The following is a 19,556-nucleotide window of genomic DNA, read 5'->3' as shown; positions in this document are numbered from 1 at the left end:
AAAATACAGTCACAGAACTGAAATAAGTACAGTTGATTGTCTGATCTAGAGCTCAACAATGCTGAGATACAGAGTAAAAACATTAAAGCTGGTGGTATATTTGAAATATTTATTCCAGAAATTTATTCTAAGTTTAAAAACTGTTCTGAGAAAATGCTATTTTTTCTTTTTTTCTAGTAGTGTTTTCTAAATGTTAACCACAACTTAAGCTTGCATTAAACCTTTGAAAGAAGAGTTCTGTTGCAAAAAGTTTCCTCATTTCAGGAGCACATGTAAACTACTGTTTCATTTGAGAATAGGTGTCTGAACAGATTATTGTCAAAGCTAATATTAAATATTGCGTGTGTGACTTCAGTACAGATACTTACAAGGTAATTTAACTCAGCAAGTTATATTAACAAGTTTGCTCATGGAGTTCATAACTTAGAAGCCTAATGAAAAATTCTGGTTTGTTTTTCAGCTGATCAGTGTGTGAGTCATTGCAGTGCTCAAACCTGCGTATTGGCTCAGGAAGAACAGCTTCTACAGACCGGAGACAAACAGCTGGCCAGACATGTGCTGCTGTGCTTACTTCTTATTGTTGGCCTGTTTGCTGTAAATATTTTTTCTCCCCATGTTGTTTAACTCATTGAGGTGGAATGATTTTTAGGAAAGCTATGTAGGCAGTCCAGTAAAAATCTTTCAATTCCTCATGTAACAATTCATTAAATAAATTAGAGGCTTTATTTTGTTCCCTTACTGGAAGAGGGTTGTCATAAAATTAATTATTATGACACATCATAAGTTAAAGGCAAGTTAAGATTGATGATGTTAGTGAGCAAGCCACACTGGAGAACCCTAAAGGTAAAAAGAAAATGGAATTACATCATTTGGTAATTAATTCATCACTACTGCCCCTCTTCCCATTTTTGTCAAGAGCTAGTCTTATTCCTGAGACAATAATCAATTAAAAATATAAAGTGAATTCTACTTCTGAAGGAGACTGTACAAAAATTGTTTTCATCTGATCATGCTTATATTTGGTACTTGGATTTCTTTGAGGTGCTTTAGTAATTAAGAATAATGTAAGACTTTTTTTGAAATGGGAAAATGCAGGTTTGTTGCTTTTAGTGGTAGCTTGGAGGCAGTGTATCTAAGTTGGTATTGCCAAGCATCATTACTGACTAGGTCCCACCTGTGAAGGTGGCTGCTCCTGTGTAAAAGTGTGAAATACCGGAATGTAATGCATTAGGGATATAATGTGAATTTTTAACTGTGACGAAGATGAGAAACAACTCTCTCTGAATTAATGCTCAAAGTTGAGCTTCTTGTGGATGACAATTAGGGGGGAAGTATCTTTATTTGAAATGGAAAATACTATGGCACAAATATGTAATATTGCAAAGCAGAACAGTGTGGCACAGCTATCTAGTGTAATAGTTACTACTGTTGCTTTTCAGGTCCTGTTAAATTACAAAATGGAAGTTTTCTTCTCTCAAATTTCCTGTATCAAATACTCCATGCTAATATATTTTTCATATCTTCTATATTTAAGTGGTGTCCCAAATTAGCCTCTATTTTAGTTGTATCTGAATGATTACATAGATAGTATGAAATGAGACCAGTTACATTAAAGAATTAAACTTTACATCCAAAGGGGTTAACTTTGGAGGTTTTTTCCTTCTGTCAGGCACCTAAAATAGCTGAAGTGGTATGGGCTTCAGCTTGCAATCTTAACTATGCAGAAAATATGTAGAAAGCACTGGTCTCAGCTAAACAGGCCTAAAGACAAATACTGCAAATCTGTCTGGGCTAATATTGTCTGTGTTAGATTGAATACTTAAGTATGCTTAAGGCAAGTTCCTTATATAAACATGTAAAGGGGCAGGACCTCTACACTGGTATGTTTTGCATTATTTTGTTTAAAAACAAACAAGCTCTTCCCCTGCTCCCCCCCTCCCCCCCCCCAGCTATTAAGCCTAACTAAAGTGATGTTTTAAGGTGTTTATTCCCTCTTATTTGTCTTTATTTGAACAATTTGTTAAATAAAGACAGTGAAAATTGTGCAAGAATCTGTTAGCATGTGAAGGGTAAGAAAGTGCTTTTGATTTTTAACAGTCAGTTTAGGTTTGTGGTTTTTGTTGTTGTTTTTTTTTCCTTTCTTAACAGAATCTTTCCAGTTGTTTGTGGTGGCTGTTCAACGAAGAGCCTGGAAGGCTATATGTAGAATTGCAGTTCTTCTGTGCTGTGTTTAATTTTGGTCAGGTACTTATCAATGTTTGTTCCGAAAATGACTTTGTTAGTGGGTGTTGCAGCACATGCTGTTACAAGCACTGTAAGTTGAAGTCCTCAAACAATGCTGAAGTCACCAGCTCCTTATGTTGTTTTGCCTTTTTTTCTCAAGCGTTTTCTTTTGCTTTGATAGCTTTCTTATCATAATGCGTGTCTTTTATGTGCATAAGCATGTTTTATGTGCATGAACGCTTTCAAAAGTACAAATGACAACTGAGTGCCAAATGCCTATGGAAACTGAGTAGGATTTTAGCCTTATTTGTACCAGAAAGTTTCACCGGTGTCGCTTCTGTGGAATTACACCAGTGTAACTAAATAGGTGCGAGATGGCTACGTAGATACTATAAGGCTTTTAAGATATTACGTCTTCAATTTCAGTTACAGCACCATTAACTAATAGCTGACAATTACATGTATAATTGTTCCAGCCTATTTCAGTGCAAAATGACACCAGATAGCTTTGTTATTTATGAAGGTGAAAGGAAGGCGGTGTTAATACACATACTAGAGGAATGTTTTACAGATCCATGGTCAGGTGTGCCTACAAGATGCACTGCAGTATCAAGTAATGATACTAGTTTTGATACAAAAGCGGCACAAAAAATGAATTAACTAGAAAGCATTCTAGCATTCAAATTACAAGAAGTCAATTATTTTCTTGACATTAACAAAGACAGATTTAAATAACTGGCTATGTAAGGATACTGATGTTTTAAGTGTCAGATGACACGTCACAGCATCAGGTTTACTGAACAGTTTCTTGAAGAGTTTCTTTGATGGACTGTTATTAATCTGTCTTTTTAAGGCCCAAATGAGAAATCAAAGCAGAAACAAAATGCATTTTGAACAATATCTAGAGAAGAGGGATACTTCTCACCTGTGTTTTGGCAATGAGTTTTTAACGTTTTATTTCTGTTCTTTAGAAACCAAAGTTTTTACTTAATGTTGCTTTTTCTGTATCTTTTCCTGCAGGGCTTCATTTCCTTTGGTATTTTTGGCTTAGATAAGCATTTAATCATTCTACCATTCAAGCGAAGGTAAATAGAATCTTTACACTTACACCTATAAACTTAGTTATTAAAGGTGGTAATTTTTAAAGGGTATTGAGTGTTCAGTGCCATTGCATTCCATTTCCTGTTTTTCTATCTTCCAAATTTCTTTTCTCTCCCAGTTGTGGAGAGTTAATTGCAGTTCATGGTGCATGAGTTTTTGCTGCTGTCCTAATGACACTCCCAAAGACAAAAATCCCACAGGCTCCCTGTAGACAAAATCTTTGGCAAAAGATGGCAAAGTATGTGATTGGATCAGTGAGATGATGGATCTTTAGAAATAATTTCAGCTGATAAATTAAAATTTAGATGCGAATGCTGAACCAGATTCTATCATCACTTTTTAAAATTCCTGTATTCATAACCTCATGCAAGTGCTTTGTGTGGATGGACACTTTGATTGGTACCTCACTGTGGAGGCGTGAGTAACAGAGCCATCTTTAACTTAGAGCTAGCTGGCTGCGGTGTGAATCCAGCAGCTAAAGCTGGCTCCTAACTACTCTCTGTCTTTCCTTCTGCCTGAGCCTAGAATAAAACCTCTCAGTGTTCAAAGGCCATACAAGTTTATTAGGAAGATTGTATATAAAGTATTGGGCACAAAAACAGTAAAACAGTTGTCATAAGCTTCCTATGAGTTCTGTTCTGTTATTTGCAGTTTCCTTAAAAATGCCTCTGGTTGATTTGCTGGTTTTAATTTATTTTCTTTTGCCTTTTTTCTTTTTCTTTTTTTTTTTTTTAAAGACTTGAATTTCTCTGGGGAGGAAGAGAAGCAGCAGGTCATACAGATCCCTCTGTACCTGAGGAAATTAGGATGACCTGTCAACAGTTTGTTCGTTATCATAGAGATCACTGTGTCAAAAACATCGTCAGAGGCAGAAGGTAAGGTTCCTCCTTATATACAAGTTTATTTGCACGGGTCTAAAATAACTTCCCTCTTATATATAAGGTTCCTCACATATAACTTGTTACAAAGGTCATAGCTCACCTTTTGGAAACAATGAAATGCAGTTTAATCTGTCCATGGGCGATTCCTGTTGTGGCATATGTATTCAAACCTCAAGGTGAGGATTAAGAATTTAGCAGTAACAGAGGAATGTTTCTAGTCTCAAACTGAAACATTGAGGTGCAAGTTGTCACATTATCCCATCTTTGTTTTATATAAATTATAAGAAGTTTTATGTCATTAAGGCATGGCCCAGTTTCTGCATTTAGCTGGAGTTCAGGAGAGAAAATCTTTCTGAGGAAATGTATATGGTAATGCCTGTAATAGAGTGTGTGTGTCTATGAGTTTTGTCAAACTTGAGACCCTTCATTTGTTTTGTTTTGAGATTAAGAAGGTGTCAGTATTTATGTGACTGAATGTTTACCAATACATAGCTTTTACAGGAGGTGAAACTATTGCAACTGGTGTCAGTGTATACTCAGAGGCCACTCAATATGTGAGATTATAGTGTTTTTAGGACCTTTACACCTTCTGAGTTCGTACAATTTCTTTTGCTCGTTCCTCATGTGAGGCCTAATCCTCAATTTGTGAGATCAGCAAAGCTTTCAGTTGCAAATTATGATACCCAAATCAAGGATTATGTATTCAGGTATGTGTAAGTGGATGAGAAGAGAAATGCAGACAGAAGTAGCAGGAACAAGAAAAAGATTCTGCCTTTATTTAAATATTTACTGTATGAAATGGAGACATGATGAATTGTTCTAACAGGACGCTTCTACTTTTCTTGTTATGTGAGCTTTTAAGTAGGGACTAGTTTGGTGGGATAGGGTGGTCTTTTAAGGGTCAGATAGCCCGAAACCACTTTCCAAAACTGTTTTTTGACAGCATCATGATTTCATTCAGTCCCCTCAGAAATCAGTAACGTTCCATAAGAAATAAAGTAATGAAGTTACCCATTTAGGAAAAATGAACTATGGCAGCTCAAGGACTTGCTTCTTTCATGCCAGACAGAAAAGATGTATCAGAAAATGTTTGTTTTGAAATAGGACAGGCTTTACAGCTGTGTTTCCTGTGCCTCTGCTGCTATTGTGGTTTCTTGGGCTTTGGGCTGTTCATTTGGTTGGGTTTTGTGGGTTTTTTTAATTGTATATCACCTGAGAATACATCAAAATCTGACACTTATTGCTTCATTGTTTTAATATTATGTTTGTGCGGAACTAGTTTCATGTCTTATTTCTCCTTGTGAGTTAAAAGAAAGCATTTGTCTTCTCATTTTAAATATTCATCTAACTTGATCCTATCCTCTTTGATTTAAACATACTGTAACGGAGATCTTGTGATCATGAATTTTTATTTATATTAATTTTTGCTTCTCTGCTAATAGATATTAACACTTGCTCTGTGTTACTGCTGCTTTAACTTAAAAAAAAAAAAAGAAGTTTTGGTTTTTGCTGTATAGCTGTTAATCATCTTCAGAAACCCTGCACTTGGGTTCCACAGAGCAGATTTTAGATAACCACAAACATTATTGGTGCAGGTGAATTTCTGAAGGGTATTTTTACTGCAACTAGGTAGATGTTGGTGGCATTGCCTCGTAAATATGTAAAAGCAAATTAGTTTAGGCTTGTTGTAAAGGTTTTGTTTATTCTTAGTACTGCCTGTACTGGTAAATATTTAACCGGATATGCAAGTTAAATGGTTTTTGTTTACAATATATGTAAGCAGTTAGTGTCTGTTTAAAGCTGTAGAAAAATTATAAAACGGAATTAAAGTGCAGATTGAGTTCCTGTTGCTGCAGGCATGCTGCACTCAAAGCAGATATTTTGTTGCAGAAATGGTCATGCTAATGATACATGGGAAGTAAATATCCAAGAAACAGAATTACATTGTGTGTGTTTTTAGCAAAATTGCTACTTATGTTCACTGAAGTTTGTTTGCACAAGCCTAAAATAACTTTGTATGTACATTTTGGTTCTCATTGAAGTGCCTGTAGGAAAGGTATTGAACATTGGCATGTCCCTAATATACAAAACTTGCAAATTCTCTTCTAACATGCTCTTAACGATCATGATGTCTTTCCTTGTTTCCTGCTATTTTTCCTTGCCTTTCCCCATCGTGCAGTGGTGATACCAGATTTACAGAACATGTGGGTGAATCATTCCTTTGACATACAGGTGTGGTGCAAAGATCTCCACTGGCATCTTCTTTGGCTGTGACCTGGTGAACTGGCTCATGCAAGTTGGCCTTGCCTCTGACCGTGGTGAAGCTGTGATGTATGGAGACAGACTGATGAAAGGAGGCGTCGTCCAGCATATTACGAATGAATTTGAATTTCGGGATGAATATTTGTACTACCGCTTTATTCCTAAGAGATCAGTTGCAGTTGAGAGCCATTGACCTGAGCTTGTAGGCAGAGGACTGGCAGTTAGGGGTGAATGTGACCATATCCTCTGCCTTCACCACTGAAATTGGAAGTATTTCCGTCTCAGGGCTCTCACAGAATTGTGTTATTCTCTCTTGCAAAGTTAAGAGATGTGGTTCTACTTGTGTCTGTTCTGAAGGAAATGGTAGCAAGTGATATTTAGTGAGCGTTCCAACCAGAATGTAACTAGAACAAAACAAGATGCTCTGGATTTAGAGCATTTTTTCCATTTTGAGCAAAACAAAGAGTAAATTTATATGTGTCACTGTCATATTATAGAGACATTATAACAGCAGCTTTATTGACTGGTGCCACAATGAAAAAAAAAACATGGATGAGAGATATTTTTCATGTTGCTGTATGTTTTCCATATTTTAGTGTGATGAAATATTGATTCCTGTTTATGGTCAGGCTTCCCCCCTAGAAGTAGGATTTCTTCTATCATACCCCAGTTTTTACTACTCTACTCTTGTCTAACACCAGGAACTTTTTCTAGCTGTTCACACCTCAGATCAGGTGGTTTGTTTCTCCCTTAAAGATAAAATCCTCCATTTGTAAAAGTAGAATTGTTGTGGACATGATTCCGATATCAGAGGATTAAAGCCGAGGAAATATTGAGTGGAATAAATAATGGATTTTACAAATTTATCAAATCTTAAAAACATATTAAAATACCCACCGCTCCCCCAAATTAGGAAATAATATAATGGAGTTTCATATAAACAATTGGTTTTGAAGTTTTGCCTTACACTGGTAGTAACAGCTTTGTCAAGAGTAGATTTTTACCTTCTGAAATTAGCCTTTCCAGTTTAATTCAAAAGTACCAGCCTCAAATAAAGATGTTATGGAAGCCTTGGATACCTGTGCAAGTCAAGACGAAAAATTTTATCAAATCATAAAACCTTTTACATGAAATACAATGACTTTTAGATCTATTATATAAAGAATCCTAACTGAATGTCCAAGTTAGGGTTTAGAGTAGGTAAAGATCCTAAAATTTTAGTATTGGTTGCCTAACACAGGTTTCTAATAAGCCTCAGGTATCTCCCTTTGATGTTTAAGTAGTCACTCTAGTGTCATTCAGATTCTTGTGCACTGAAGGCAGAATCTGAGAATCTGTATGTTGAAAAGTATTTTGAAAAGGTTAAAGACAAACTGTAGTATCTGATAGCCATTATGCTGCCCTTTTAAAACTGCAAGAACAGCATTTGTATGTCTGTATAAAAATTTTACATAGTGAGGGAAAGGAACCCAAGTATTTTAAAAAAAAAATAATTATTTGCTCAAACATATGAATAACCCTTTTCATCCTTTTTTTTAAAAAGTCTTTCCCTTCTTTTTTCTCTTTTTTTTTTTTTTTGGTACACAGATGATTATTATAGCTACTTAGGCATCTACTTTGTGTTAAGAATTAAAAGTGATTTTAGCAGCATAAACTACTGTTCAAGAAACAGTTGTTTTATAGTAGCTATAACTCCATGCAAGACTTATACTGGAAAAATAATTCCTTTTGTTGTCAGTCTTATTGCATATCTGCAGTGTGCACAGAAACGTAACTGCATCCTACTGCATATCTATGCTATACAGACTGACATGTTTTAGTGTTTTCCAGCAACAAAATAATTGACATTTGTATTAGGCTGTGGCCACAAAGGAAAACAATAGCATATTTCCATTACAACTGCTGAAGACGGCTACGTCAAATATTTTTAAATAATTAGATAATGTGACTTAAGAGCAGAAGCCGTGAGTATGTCTGGCTTCTAAATGCTGTAACTTGTCAATAAATTGGTTACTTGATTTCAGAGTTCTGAGCTTTGATGTGATGTGGGGTGTGGGAGGGTTATGTGTGCCTGTCGAGATTTACAAATGTGCTTTTCTAAGAGATTTGTTAAAGTAGCTCTTGGGTTTCAAATTTGGTATTTCTTAAATGCACCCTTGATGCTTTTTAAGTAGGCAGAGAACTTGTTAATGGGTGTTCACACAAAGATACCGGTTTTCGTCTAACAGCCTAAACAGATCATAAAATCATAAAATAGTTTGGGTTGGAAGGGACCTTTAAAGGTCATCTAGTCCAACCCCCCTGCCAAGGGCAGGGACATCTTCAACTAGATCAGGTTGCTCAGAGCCCCGTCCAACCTGACCTTGAAGGTTTCCAGGGATGGGGCATCTGCCACCTCTCTGGGCAACCTGTGCCAGTGTTTCACCACCCTCATTGTAAAAAATTTCTTCCTTATATCTAGTCCAAATCTACCCTCTTTTAGTTTAAATCCATTCCCCCTTGTCCTGTTGCAACAGGCCCTGCTAAAAAGTCTGTCCCCATCTTTCTTATAAGCCTCCTTTAAGTACTGAAAGGCTGCAATAAGGTCTTTCCAAAGGCTTCTCTTCTTCAGGCTGAACAACCCCAACTCCCTCAGCCTTTCTTCACAGGAGAGGCGTTCCATCCCCCTGATCATTTTCGTGGCCCTCCTCTGGACCTGCTCCAACAGGTCCATGTCTGTCCTGTGCTGAGGGCTCCAGAGCGGGACGCAGTACTGCAGGTGGGGTCTCACCAGAGCAGAGTAGAGGGGCAGAATCGCCTCCCTCGACCTGCTGGCCATGCTGCTTTTGATGCAGCCCAGGACATGGTTGGCCTTCTGGGCTGCGAGCGCACATTGCTGGCTCATGTCCAGCTTTTCATCCACCAGTACCCTCAAGTGCTTCTCGGCAGGGCTGCTCTCAATCCCTTCAAACCCCAGCCTGTATCGATACTGGGGGTTGCCCCGACCCAGGTGCAGGACCCTGCTCTTGGCCTTGTTGAACCTTATGAAGTTCAACAAGATCTTTAGGAATGTTTCCCATTATCATCTACTTAGCAAATACAGTATTTTTTTTTTTTAAAATCCTTCAAACGTTCAAGAAGTTGATCAGTCAGTTTTACATTCCTATGCGTAGTCATTATTCTTGCACTTGTCTTTCTCATTTTCATCATAAAATCATAAAATCCCTTTTTATAATGGCTCTGCTATTCCCTAGATTTGAACACAACGTATCTATTCTAATTAAGAAATTGCTCAAAATTTCTGCTTAGAGAAGGCTCCCTGTTACAAATTAATGAAGAGAACACCTTTAACTGACAACTGACACCAAATTCCGTTAGATTGACTGTTACAACATTGTGACTGCTGATTCATACCCATTAATTTGATGAGAGTCTATGATGGTTAATAAATAGACTAAAGAAACTATGAATGAAATACAGGGTATGATAATCTATTTTTGAATCACTGGGTACTTCTGGAAGCTAAGAATAGACTTTGAATAGCTTTAGAAAGTTAAATAACTCTTTTATCTGATAAAATATTTGCGTCCACCAAGGAGCACTGGCAAGTTTTAAAATAGTTGACCATTTGATGTATGTCAATAGTTTATCTACTGATGTGTGAATTTTTTGTGGTTAGAAATAGCTTTGCTTTAAAGATGTGGTCAGTGGTGCAGTGAGTTCTTTTATTTTGAAGGTGGATTAGTTTGGAATAAATCTGTTAACTTGGAAGTTACAGTTCCATGAAAACATCCACTGAACAAGTAAGTCCAGGGGAGTCTCTAGTGAAACACTGGATCTTTTTTCTAGCACTAATCTCAAAATAATTGTGCTAATGGACAGGGTGGATATCAAACTTTTAGTTTTCTAGGTAGCAATTTTAGTACTTTTTTTTTTTTAATAATGATTCTCCATAAAGCTCTAGACCTTTTAAAATATGCCTTAAGATGTATTCCTAGGTGAAATACATGCAAAGATTGCCCTCTAGAGGACATTCTGATTTTTTTTTTTTTTTTTTAAATGTATGGTTGTGGGAGGGAGGGTTATTTATTCCTCCTGACCTCATCTTCATTTTCTGTTCTAGGAGGATGAAATCTCAGGGAAGAAAGGTACCAAAATATCCTGTACTCTGTTGCTCATCACTTAATCTATCTCCACACATCACATTGTTTTTACTTTGTATCCTGTAGCACAGAAACTAGAGGAACAGTTGGACTGTATCTGCCTATATTACAACCAGATCAATATGCTTAACCTGGTTAATTGCCACCCCATGATTAAGTGGCCAAGAAGTTCACTTAAAGGGCTGCTCCACCACCTTCACTACTTTCATTCCTGTGTAACTTCACAATGTTTGCATTGTAGCATAAAATTGTTTCTCTTGTTTTGCTATGCTACCTGTAAACTTGACTCATACCTTGGTTTCCAGCACAGTTTTACCTGGCATTTATTGCTGCTTCGAAGTTATCAAAGAGCTAGTGTGGAACAACTGATGATCCAAAACAGGAAATACACACAATTGTCAGATATAGACATCCATGAGGAAAACAGGTAAATACAGCAAAATTCTATTAAATATACCTTCCAGTTCATGACCATCCACTGTACTATTGAACTTCCAAGAAATTTTGTTGGCAACACAGGGACAAAACGTTCACAGTCAACTCAAGCTTACTTTCAGTCTCGCCTGCTACTTAATCTTACTTGCTACTGCCACTTGGTACACATAGGATCACTAGAACTAGAAAGTTCAAGAACCTTTCCTGACCCATTAGTTTCTTGCTATGGATCTGAACATAGTATCCCAAATTAATGTCTACTTTCATTGTAGGGTCAGGAAGAGCAAATTCTGCCAAGCTCTTAATTTTCTTACTCTTTCTGCAAACTTCATTGCAGTATGTATACGCATTTCTTTTGTTTGCCTATACTTACTTTTTTTACCATCTTTAGCATCTGAGATAATTCTAGAAACTGACTAAATATAGAAAAATCATCAAAGAATGGTCTTTCTGTGGTCTGCTCTGTCTTTCTGTGGCGATGCTGTGTCAAGTCACATACCTACTGCACCTCTAATGCCCTATTTCATGTTACATGTTCTCTTCTGAAGGTTTGCAGAAGTGCTGGGTGTTTTTTTTTTTTTCCTTCCAGTCATACTTTTTATCCTGCTTGATCATGTAGTAAAGTCAGAATCTTCTTTCTTCGTTGTTTGCCCGGTTTGTCCCTTACCACAGATAATAAAAGTAGTGTCACATATTGCTCATTACTTTTAAACAGGATCAGGGAGGAAGAGTTTCTGGCAGGGCAAAAAGCTTGATTAAACCAACTCCATAGTCTAGTAATTTTGGCAAGACAAGTCATGGTTAAAAGGCTTTATATGAAGTGAAAAAATTTTGAAAGTCCTTTTAAGTGTCCTGCTGAGTACATGTATATACTTGTGTATCCCAACCTTTTCCTTTCTAGTTGCCTGATTTCAAAAAGTAACAATTCAAGAACATTAAAAAACTCCCACATGATGTTATAAAGTGTATTGCAGAATTAATTTGACAATAATCATATTGTATGTAAACAAGTTAGTTTATTTTTCGGTATCAGGGTAGGGAAAATAGACAGGGAAGTGAAAATTGTGTGGTAACTTGCAGGATGCTTGCACTGTTAAATTCCACATAATCAGATTTCGCAACCAATCATGTAATTTGATTTCAATATACCTTGAACTCTTAGCCTCATTTTAATTGAAGGAGTAGAAGGTTCACATATGAAACATATCTTAGAATGGTTTTATCAAACAACTGAATATCAATCTTACCTGACTTGCGTATCACTTTCCTTTTTGTTCAGTGCAAGTAATAGCTTCTACATTTTAGAAGGTCCTTCAGCATGGCCGTTTTAATTCAGGCAATGTGAAATTCTGCTACGATTATCTTGACTATAAAAGTTACATGTGTGTACACTAGAAGTGAGTTCTCCAAATCTGAGTTCGTGTTCTTCATTCAGAGATGGGGTTGTTGCGCAATTTAGTCAAGTTATTACATTCTAATTGCATCTGTTTGTTGACAAAATCAATCTCTGCTGACAGCTTTATGCCACATACAGACAAAGCCACTGCCTAGCTCTTAAGAGCCTTTTCAGCGTTGTTTCATACAACCAAAAGCTGTTTGGCCTCAATATGAATCCGCGTCTTTAAACCTGTCCATGCTAACTGGTGTACTGAAAATAAGATGTAATCTATATAGCCACTTCATTAGGAAAGTTAATCATAAAACTGAATTTTACCACATTCAAATAGTAGTTTTAGCTATATATTTTGAGTTCTTCTTCTACACACTGTGAAAAAAGGTTAACCACTTGGTTAATGTCAAGACATCCGTTTTGCAGGATTGCTTCCATTTCACTTATCTTCTGTTTCTCCAACTCCTGTATCTCTTTCAGCATCTCCTTACCTTTGCCCTGCAAAGAGAAACGTCTGTATTTCACTAAAAACTATACAGAGTACGCAGTGTTCACCCTAACAAAATTCTGTTCTACTGTCCTTATTTTAACCTCTTAATAGTTTCTAGGGTACAAGTTTGTGTCGGTAGAAGTTAGCACCATGACAGGTTTTCTTAGGTATCTTTCCTAATATCTAGCACTCACTTCATCTCCCTGCATCCTTGTCTGATGGATTGTAAATAAACAAAATTAAAGCTGCTCTAGGTATTTATGCTACCAAAACTTAAATGGGCATATGTCTTATTTTTTAGAAGATGTATCTGTAAATAGGAGAGATGCTACTGTTAAAAGTGAGCAACTACCTCCCTGCTTCACCTTTGTGTCCAGCTATCTTTGTGATCATTTCCTCTCCTGTCCATACCAAGCAATGATAAAAGGCATGCCCTCCGTACTGCCTGAGACCAGGGTCCTGAAGAGTTTTAGTACTCTTATCAGGAGCTGTGTATTTGCCTGCGGCTGCCAGGCATTTCCCCATTATCTGACTAGTGCAGGAGTATGTGTGGCCTGCTGCTCTGCAAGACGAGCAGTACAGATAGATACTTGTCTGGGGCTAGGCCTGGGGGTACAGCAAAGTGCTAGTTGCGATTTTTAGTGTTTGAAACATATGCCTGCCAGATGCCAAGACAATGGGCTTCTGGTGCACCACAATGTTCTTTACAATCCATCAAAGGGCATTAAATGGTATCACATTAACAAAATGTGAGCAAGGAGCTTATATAAACCACCTGCTTGCATTGAAATCTAATTTAATCAACATACCTTGATAGTTTCCATAACTACAGCAGCACTTTCATGTTTTTTATAGAGCTCATGTCTTCGATCTGGCTTATTCTGAAAACGTGGTTGCTTCTTAACTGGATCATTATGACCAAATGTAGGGGAGCTAGTTTTCAATAACTGAGTAATATTGGGCACAAAAATGAAAGGCTTGAATACAGACCTAGAAAGAGAAAATAGAACAGAGATCCTTTACTGATACAGTTTTGTAAAAATTGTTGCTGTATTTTTTCCCCATTCTTCTAATTCCTTTTTAAGAAAGAAGTCTTAAAAAAAAAACAACTCTTAACTGATGTTTACGTCAGTGTCATAACAGTATTTCACTAAGTAGGTTGGTAGATAGCATTAATGTACATAATGTACATTATGTTCCTCCTATTTCTTGATTGTGCTTTTGCAGGGGAAGAAAAAAAAAAGGCAAAGCAAAAAGGAATATAATTAAACAAATTGCAACATTTGTCATTTAGATATTTGCAAATTTTTGTGCTAATTACTTGTTGCTACATCACCTCGCAGGATCTGGAGTTCCGGTAAAGAAGTGAATACACGGCAGATTAGCCTGCTGAGGCAATACAGACACCATGCTTCCAGTTGTCATAAATCCACCTTCCATATTAATGCCACTCTCTTTGTCACGAAGAATTTCCATCATTATTTCAGAAGTGATAGATCCTATTTAAGATACAATACAATTATTTACACACAGTGCTACTTATAATACCAACTAAATGGCATGTTCTCTACAACTGGCTGCTTTTTCCTTTAATAGGCAATGCCAATTTTAGTTTGTCCGTGTTGGCAGGAAAAAAAAATCATCCTAACAGCATATCTTAATATGTAATGCACTTAAAAATATTATTGTTTTCCCCAAAGTATTTATTTCAAAGAGTAGGTGATAATGAGCTATAACATTTATGACTTAGAAAAGGGGGAGGACGACAACACACAATGGTTCCCAGAAACTTAAAATACATATGGCTAGCAAATGGTCGTTCACACAGTAACTTTTCAGATGAAAATTGGTAGCTTGGATTAAAGGCTGAACTTTCTGAGCACTGTGTGGAAGTTAAGATAAATCACTGTAATAGTTATTGGTATTTGTACACAGTTAATACCACAAGGTTGCTTTGCAAATGTAAAAATTGTAACAACTGTGCATGGATTTTGTGTGAAACTTTGAAAATGAAACGCCAAGACTGTCACTTCTTTTTTTTTTTTTTTTTTTTTGTAATTTATTTTAATCATCTGACCTTCCAAAGAACTTAGGCTTCAAGTTGACAATTGAAAGGATGCACTGGAGTAACAACATGTTCTATACTCAGAATCAACAGAAACTACAACAGTACATCCTCAACTACCTATGTGAGGTATAGTGCCAAATGTCTCTAGGAAAATAATTCTTTCTTCTCAGTTAGGTGAAAAAAAGCCCTTTACACATATGCCTTTGCATCTAGTGGTCAAATGATATTGCTGTTCATGTAGCGTACACTGAAGCTTAAATACTGGCATGGTACCACTAGGCAATCCAATACTCTAACAGGGAGCACTTGCAGTAGTTTTCTTTTCAAATTTGGTGTACCAGTTGAGCGTATGCTCATGGCAGAAAAACATCAGTTCATTCACTGTTTTTTTTTTCTACTTGAAGGTATCATGTACCATTTAATCTTTTAGTGTTTCCCTCAGTGAAGCTCTAGCTGCATAAATATTCTTTTTTTTAAACTGCCCTGCTGTTTCCTCTCAAAATAATCACTCTGCTGCCAATTCAGATGTCTCCAATATTATTTTTTTTATACATGATTCAAATTGCCTGTAAGCAGGCACGCAGCACTACATTTTAGCAAGGAACCACTCTTAAGTATTCCCACAGTTGCCTGGGAAACTCAGAGAATTCAAGAAATCAGCGAACTAGATGAATCAAAGAAATTAAAAGAAGCAACAGTCAGTTTGTCAACTGCAAGTTGGCAACTTGTCCAGCAGGAAAGAAGGTATTGCGTATTTTCCACTAGACTTTTTTATTATTTTGTATTCCTGAAATACATTCCCTGTTTTTTGAAATATAAATAATGTTTATTTAGAAATGACCTTCACGTGGTAAGCAGCCTGGAAAAAAACCGTAATGCCAGTGAGTGAAAAAGCTGGGAAGGGTAGATTAAGAAACCAGTGATTTTACTGATGCTGTAAACCAAATAGCTTTTAGTTAGGGCACCTATTTAAAATAAACCTAAACAAACTGAAACCATATGAGGCTGATAACCTGAACACCTAGTGTGATTTTTAAAATGGTTTAGGTAAATGCCTGAAAATGGGGATTTAGAATGAAAACACTGATAGAATCTCAGCATTGTCACCATACAAGTAAATACAGGTATTATGAAAATGCTTTCAGTATTCAGAACCTGCAATTCCCAAAATGAATGCAGGATTTACATGATCACTAGTGCAAGATAGCAAAAGGTGATTCATTCTGACGCATTAACTAAATGCTAAACCTGGTCTGGCAGAGCTCAGCCAAATAAATAAATAAACACAGGGGTGCAATGTAATTTTGGTTCAGATTAATTACTTCAAATGAGCAAGTGAATACAGATGCAGCAAAAACCTGCCAGGTGGGTGCAGTTAAAAGAGAAGTAATAGCTTCTTTCTATAGAGGTCTGAAAAATAAGTGAATAAGTTAGTGATTAGGAGCACCTGCTTAGAATACAGAAAATTACTTTATTCTGCTCTCTGTGTTTTATTAGACTACACAAGGTTAGAGTAGCAGTTGTAGTGAAACTACAAAGATTGAAAAACCAATCTCAAAAAGTAAATGCAAAATATGTTACTGAATGGTGTGCTGTTGTCTTAGGCCTATATGAATGGTACCAGACTGAAGTTGTTCATAAGGTTCTGTTTGTGGCTGTAAACCACTGGGAGTCTAAAACAGTTTAAAAAAACAGCCTCTGTTTTTTTTGTTAGAGGTACAGTAATAATATATGGCCTATCAAAATGTTTCAGAGCTAGGTCTTATGGAGTATTTAGCAATATGGTCATAATGTCACATCTCAGTGTTGTTACTGTAGCTGTGTGTGTTTGATATTTGACCCTTGTTTTAATTTTTCCTCATGAACAAATTGTCAAAAATGAATAGAAGACTTCAAGTTCAGCATTTCTCCTTTAGGCAAAATGTTATTCTAGTAAGTTCCAGTTCACCAAATCATGGAAATGATTGCCCACATCATGTCTAATCATTTATGATTTAATGTAGCTCACTAAATGCTTTGCATATCTTAAAAAAAAAAATTCTCAAAAATGATACCTTTGTGTTTGTTCAGAAGTTTATAGCCTTCACAATATCGGCCTCTGGATGTGGTCATTCTGGCAGTATTTACGTAAGAATATGTGGCAGCGAAATCAAATTCCTTTTCCCCATCCCACCAGCCCTTGCTTTTGGCATATTCCTTCAATTCTGGGTGTTCTCTGTCAATCTTGGTTGTGATAGAGAGCTGGTTGGAAATATTCCGTACACCTCCTGTTTGTAAGGTGAGGAAAGAGTCACTTTAATACATCAAATGCTTTTTCTTGGTATTTTGTTTACAATTAGCTTACAAAAGCAAATTATGCACTGGAGTTTCCTACAAGATCTGTGAGTCCTGTGGTTTAGTTTTGGCCCTCCCTCCCTGGCTGTATGTATCCTTCTGATTGAAATTCCACTGCCACTCCGTTCTGACTTATTTACTTCTATTGCCAACATTGTATTTCAGGTTCTGTCCTGATTATTCCCATCTTTACATTCTTCCTCTTAGGCCTCCAAAGACATAGCTTGTCCTTCTAAGTCCACTGGAGGAATCAGCCACTTCAGGGTGCACTGCACCAATCCTGTCAGTATTACCCTGTCACCAAATGAAATTGTCATCGATTGCCACCATCCTTAAGACCATACATACTGCTGTCATTCTCATGATGACATTCTTGCTGTCCTCTGTTTTCCAAGTGCAGAAGTGGTCGTCTCTGACTCTGAAAAGGCCCCTTGTGACTCAGCTCCTCTGTGAAACTGCTAGCCTCTCCACACTGATGCCCTAGGAAGCAACTCCTGTTGTTTACAGGCACATGTACATACCTGGAGGCTAGTTTGATGCCTTAATGAAATGGTAAATGAAAAGTGGAGACTGCTAATTGTCGTTGCATTTGAAATGTTTAAAGCAAAGAGCATCATCCATACCTTCTACTTTTTCTGCTGCCCAGTATTTTCCTGATGTCTCCAGCACCCATGCTTCCTTTCTGTCAGCTATCAGAAAACTGTTATGGTATGTAAATACCATGTGGCTCTCCATACAGTTTCCTCCCTGTCCATATTTTTCTAGCAAATCAACTATGACGGTAAGAGCCTTTTCAGCTGTGTCCGCTCTCTCGAGTCCAAGCCTAAAACAAAAGGAAGATGTTATTTCTGCAACTGTAAACTTTACTTAAAACTATCCCGTCTGAGGATTCAAATTGAATTGGAATGCTATTTCTGTATGTACCTGATGCTTGTGTGATCTGGTAAGAGAAAGGAGCAAGTCCTTTAAAGGGCTTGTTTGAAGTAGGTCCTGTGTGTCCTCGACATGGGGAAAAACAACCAAATGGAAATACAGAAAAGCAGGTAGAGGGCTCCTAGGAAACGCCTCCAAGTCCCGTGTGGGTATTGGACTGGGGGGGAACAGTACCAGGAAGAATTGACTGATTGCTGTAGGTTAATGAGTGTTACACTGGCACCCAGTAAGGCAGGCAAAAGAAGCTGTCATTATTTACGTGGAGATGCGTGGCTAGGACTGAAACTTAAAAATATGCGTGTAGAAGATGGGGGAAATGGGAAATGAGAACAGACTCTAGAAAAAGGCCCAAACACTAGTTCCTGAAATCCAGCTACGGTCTAGTTAAGAGTCTTGTTTCAGTTTAGTATACACTTTGTAGAGAGAAAACATTTGATGATTTCGTTGACAGATTCTGTTCTAGCACCTGATACCTCTGACGGGCTCCCAGCACCTGGCAGAGATCTAACGCCTGTGCCAAGAAATACTTATTTTTAACCATGGCTAAAACAGCAGAAGAGACAGACGTGTCTTCTGAAAGTGAAAGCACGTATTTCCCCATATAACTCAAAAAGAGTGTTTTTAAATTAAATTCTGAACTCAGTACCATTTACCAAAATAGCCTGTGCAGACCTTACGAGGTCCATGCCGAGAAGAGCTTCATCGCCGCAGATCTCCTCTCTCCCCCACACCGCTTCGTTCCCGATGCACACGCCGTGTTCGTTGGCCCCCATCTCTGCCCCCCAGAGCCAGGAGGGGCGGCTCAGGACCACGGCGTGGGTCTTTTCGACTTGCTCGATTTTGATGTAGGTGCACTGCGAGAGGTCAGAGCACGCAACAAATTATCTTTCACGCCATCGCCTTGGCGAGCATCTCCCCTTGATTAATCGGCCCAATCGCGGGCTAAAAATGCACAGAAAATAGGATGGAAGGGGTTTTTTTGCCGCCTCCCGAAGGGCTCGTCGTGCCCCGCGGCGGGGCCGCCCCCGCGCCCTCACCTCCAGCGCGGCGCCGGGCGGGTGCGCGGCGGCCGGGAAGTGCACGATCTCCTGCACCTCGTCCGCCGGCCGGTCCGAGTTCTTCCCGAAGACGACGCGACCCCCCGCCGCGGCGGGCGGCAGCGCCACGAAGGTGTCGCAGGAGCGGGGCGGCGGCCGGGGGGACATGCTGGCGGTGCGGGGGGCCGCAGCCGCTCCTCGGGGCTCGGCGGCGGCGGGGCGGGGCGGGGCGGGACTGAGTGGCGGCGGCGCAGCGCCCC

The 19,556-nt window shown here is 38.1% G+C and overlaps 2 protein-coding genes across 11 annotated transcripts in view; one reads left to right on the top strand and one right to left on the bottom strand.

The window, feature by feature from the left end:
• Positions 1-11,869, top strand: part of GPR155 (G protein-coupled receptor 155) — a 34,975-nt gene extending 23,106 nt beyond the window's left edge. For 5 of the 8 annotated variants that reach the window (XM_075153269.1, XM_075153268.1, XM_075153267.1 and 2 more), the window contains 5 exons: positions 461-594; positions 2,149-2,244; positions 3,244-3,308; positions 4,062-4,199; positions 6,438-8,492. In XM_075153269.1, coding sequence (XP_075009370.1) covers positions 461-594; positions 2,149-2,244; positions 3,244-3,308; positions 4,062-4,199; positions 6,438-6,660 — 656 coding nt within the window. In that variant the 3' untranslated portion in view covers positions 6,661-8,492. The other 3 variants (XM_075153272.1, XM_075153271.1, XM_075153273.1) reach the window with 3 other exon arrangements.
• Positions 11,870-12,040: 171 nt separating this feature from the next.
• Positions 12,041-19,524, bottom strand: SCRN3 (secernin 3). 3 transcript variants are annotated; one of them, XM_075153279.1, is made up of 7 exons: positions 19,297-19,522; positions 18,932-19,113; positions 17,950-18,149; positions 17,047-17,259; positions 14,261-14,423; positions 13,734-13,914; positions 12,041-12,932 (listed from the first exon to the last, which is right to left on the bottom strand). In XM_075153279.1, the coding sequence occupies exons 1-7, from the start codon at positions 19,462-19,464 to the stop codon at positions 12,777-12,779; spliced, it is 1,263 nt and encodes a 420-aa protein (XP_075009380.1). In that variant the 5' UTR covers positions 19,465-19,522; the 3' UTR covers positions 12,041-12,776. The 3 variants fall into 3 exon arrangements, with proteins under 3 accessions (XP_075009380.1, XP_075009383.1, XP_075009381.1); XM_075153282.1 differs by having other exon boundaries at positions 18,932-19,201; positions 19,297-19,512; XM_075153280.1 differs by lacking the exon at positions 17,047-17,259 and having other exon boundaries at positions 19,297-19,524.
• Between the last annotated feature and the right edge of the window lie 32 nt (positions 19,525-19,556).

The sequence above is a fragment of the Calonectris borealis genome, chromosome 6, assembly GCF_964195595.1.
Source record: "Calonectris borealis chromosome 6, bCalBor7.hap1.2, whole genome shotgun sequence".
Classification (NCBI taxonomy): Eukaryota; Metazoa; Chordata; class Aves; order Procellariiformes; family Procellariidae; genus Calonectris; species Calonectris borealis.
The sequence above is the reverse complement of the archived record's forward strand: the minus strand, read 5'-3'. Positions and strand labels throughout refer to the sequence as shown.

Coding starts and splice junctions, on each gene's coding strand:
- SCRN3 (XM_075153279.1), bottom strand. CDS start 19,464: ATGTCCCCCCGGCCGCCGCCCCGCTCCTGCGACACCTTCGTGGCGCTG. Junction 13,915..14,260: donor GGAACTCCAGATCCTGCGAG/GTGATGTAGCAA, acceptor TTCTCTTTCTAG/GTCTGTATTCAAGCCTTTCA. Junction 12,933..13,733: donor TAGTTATGGAAACTATCAAG/GTATGTTGATTA, acceptor TTCTCTTTGCAG/GGCAAAGGTAAGGAGATGCT.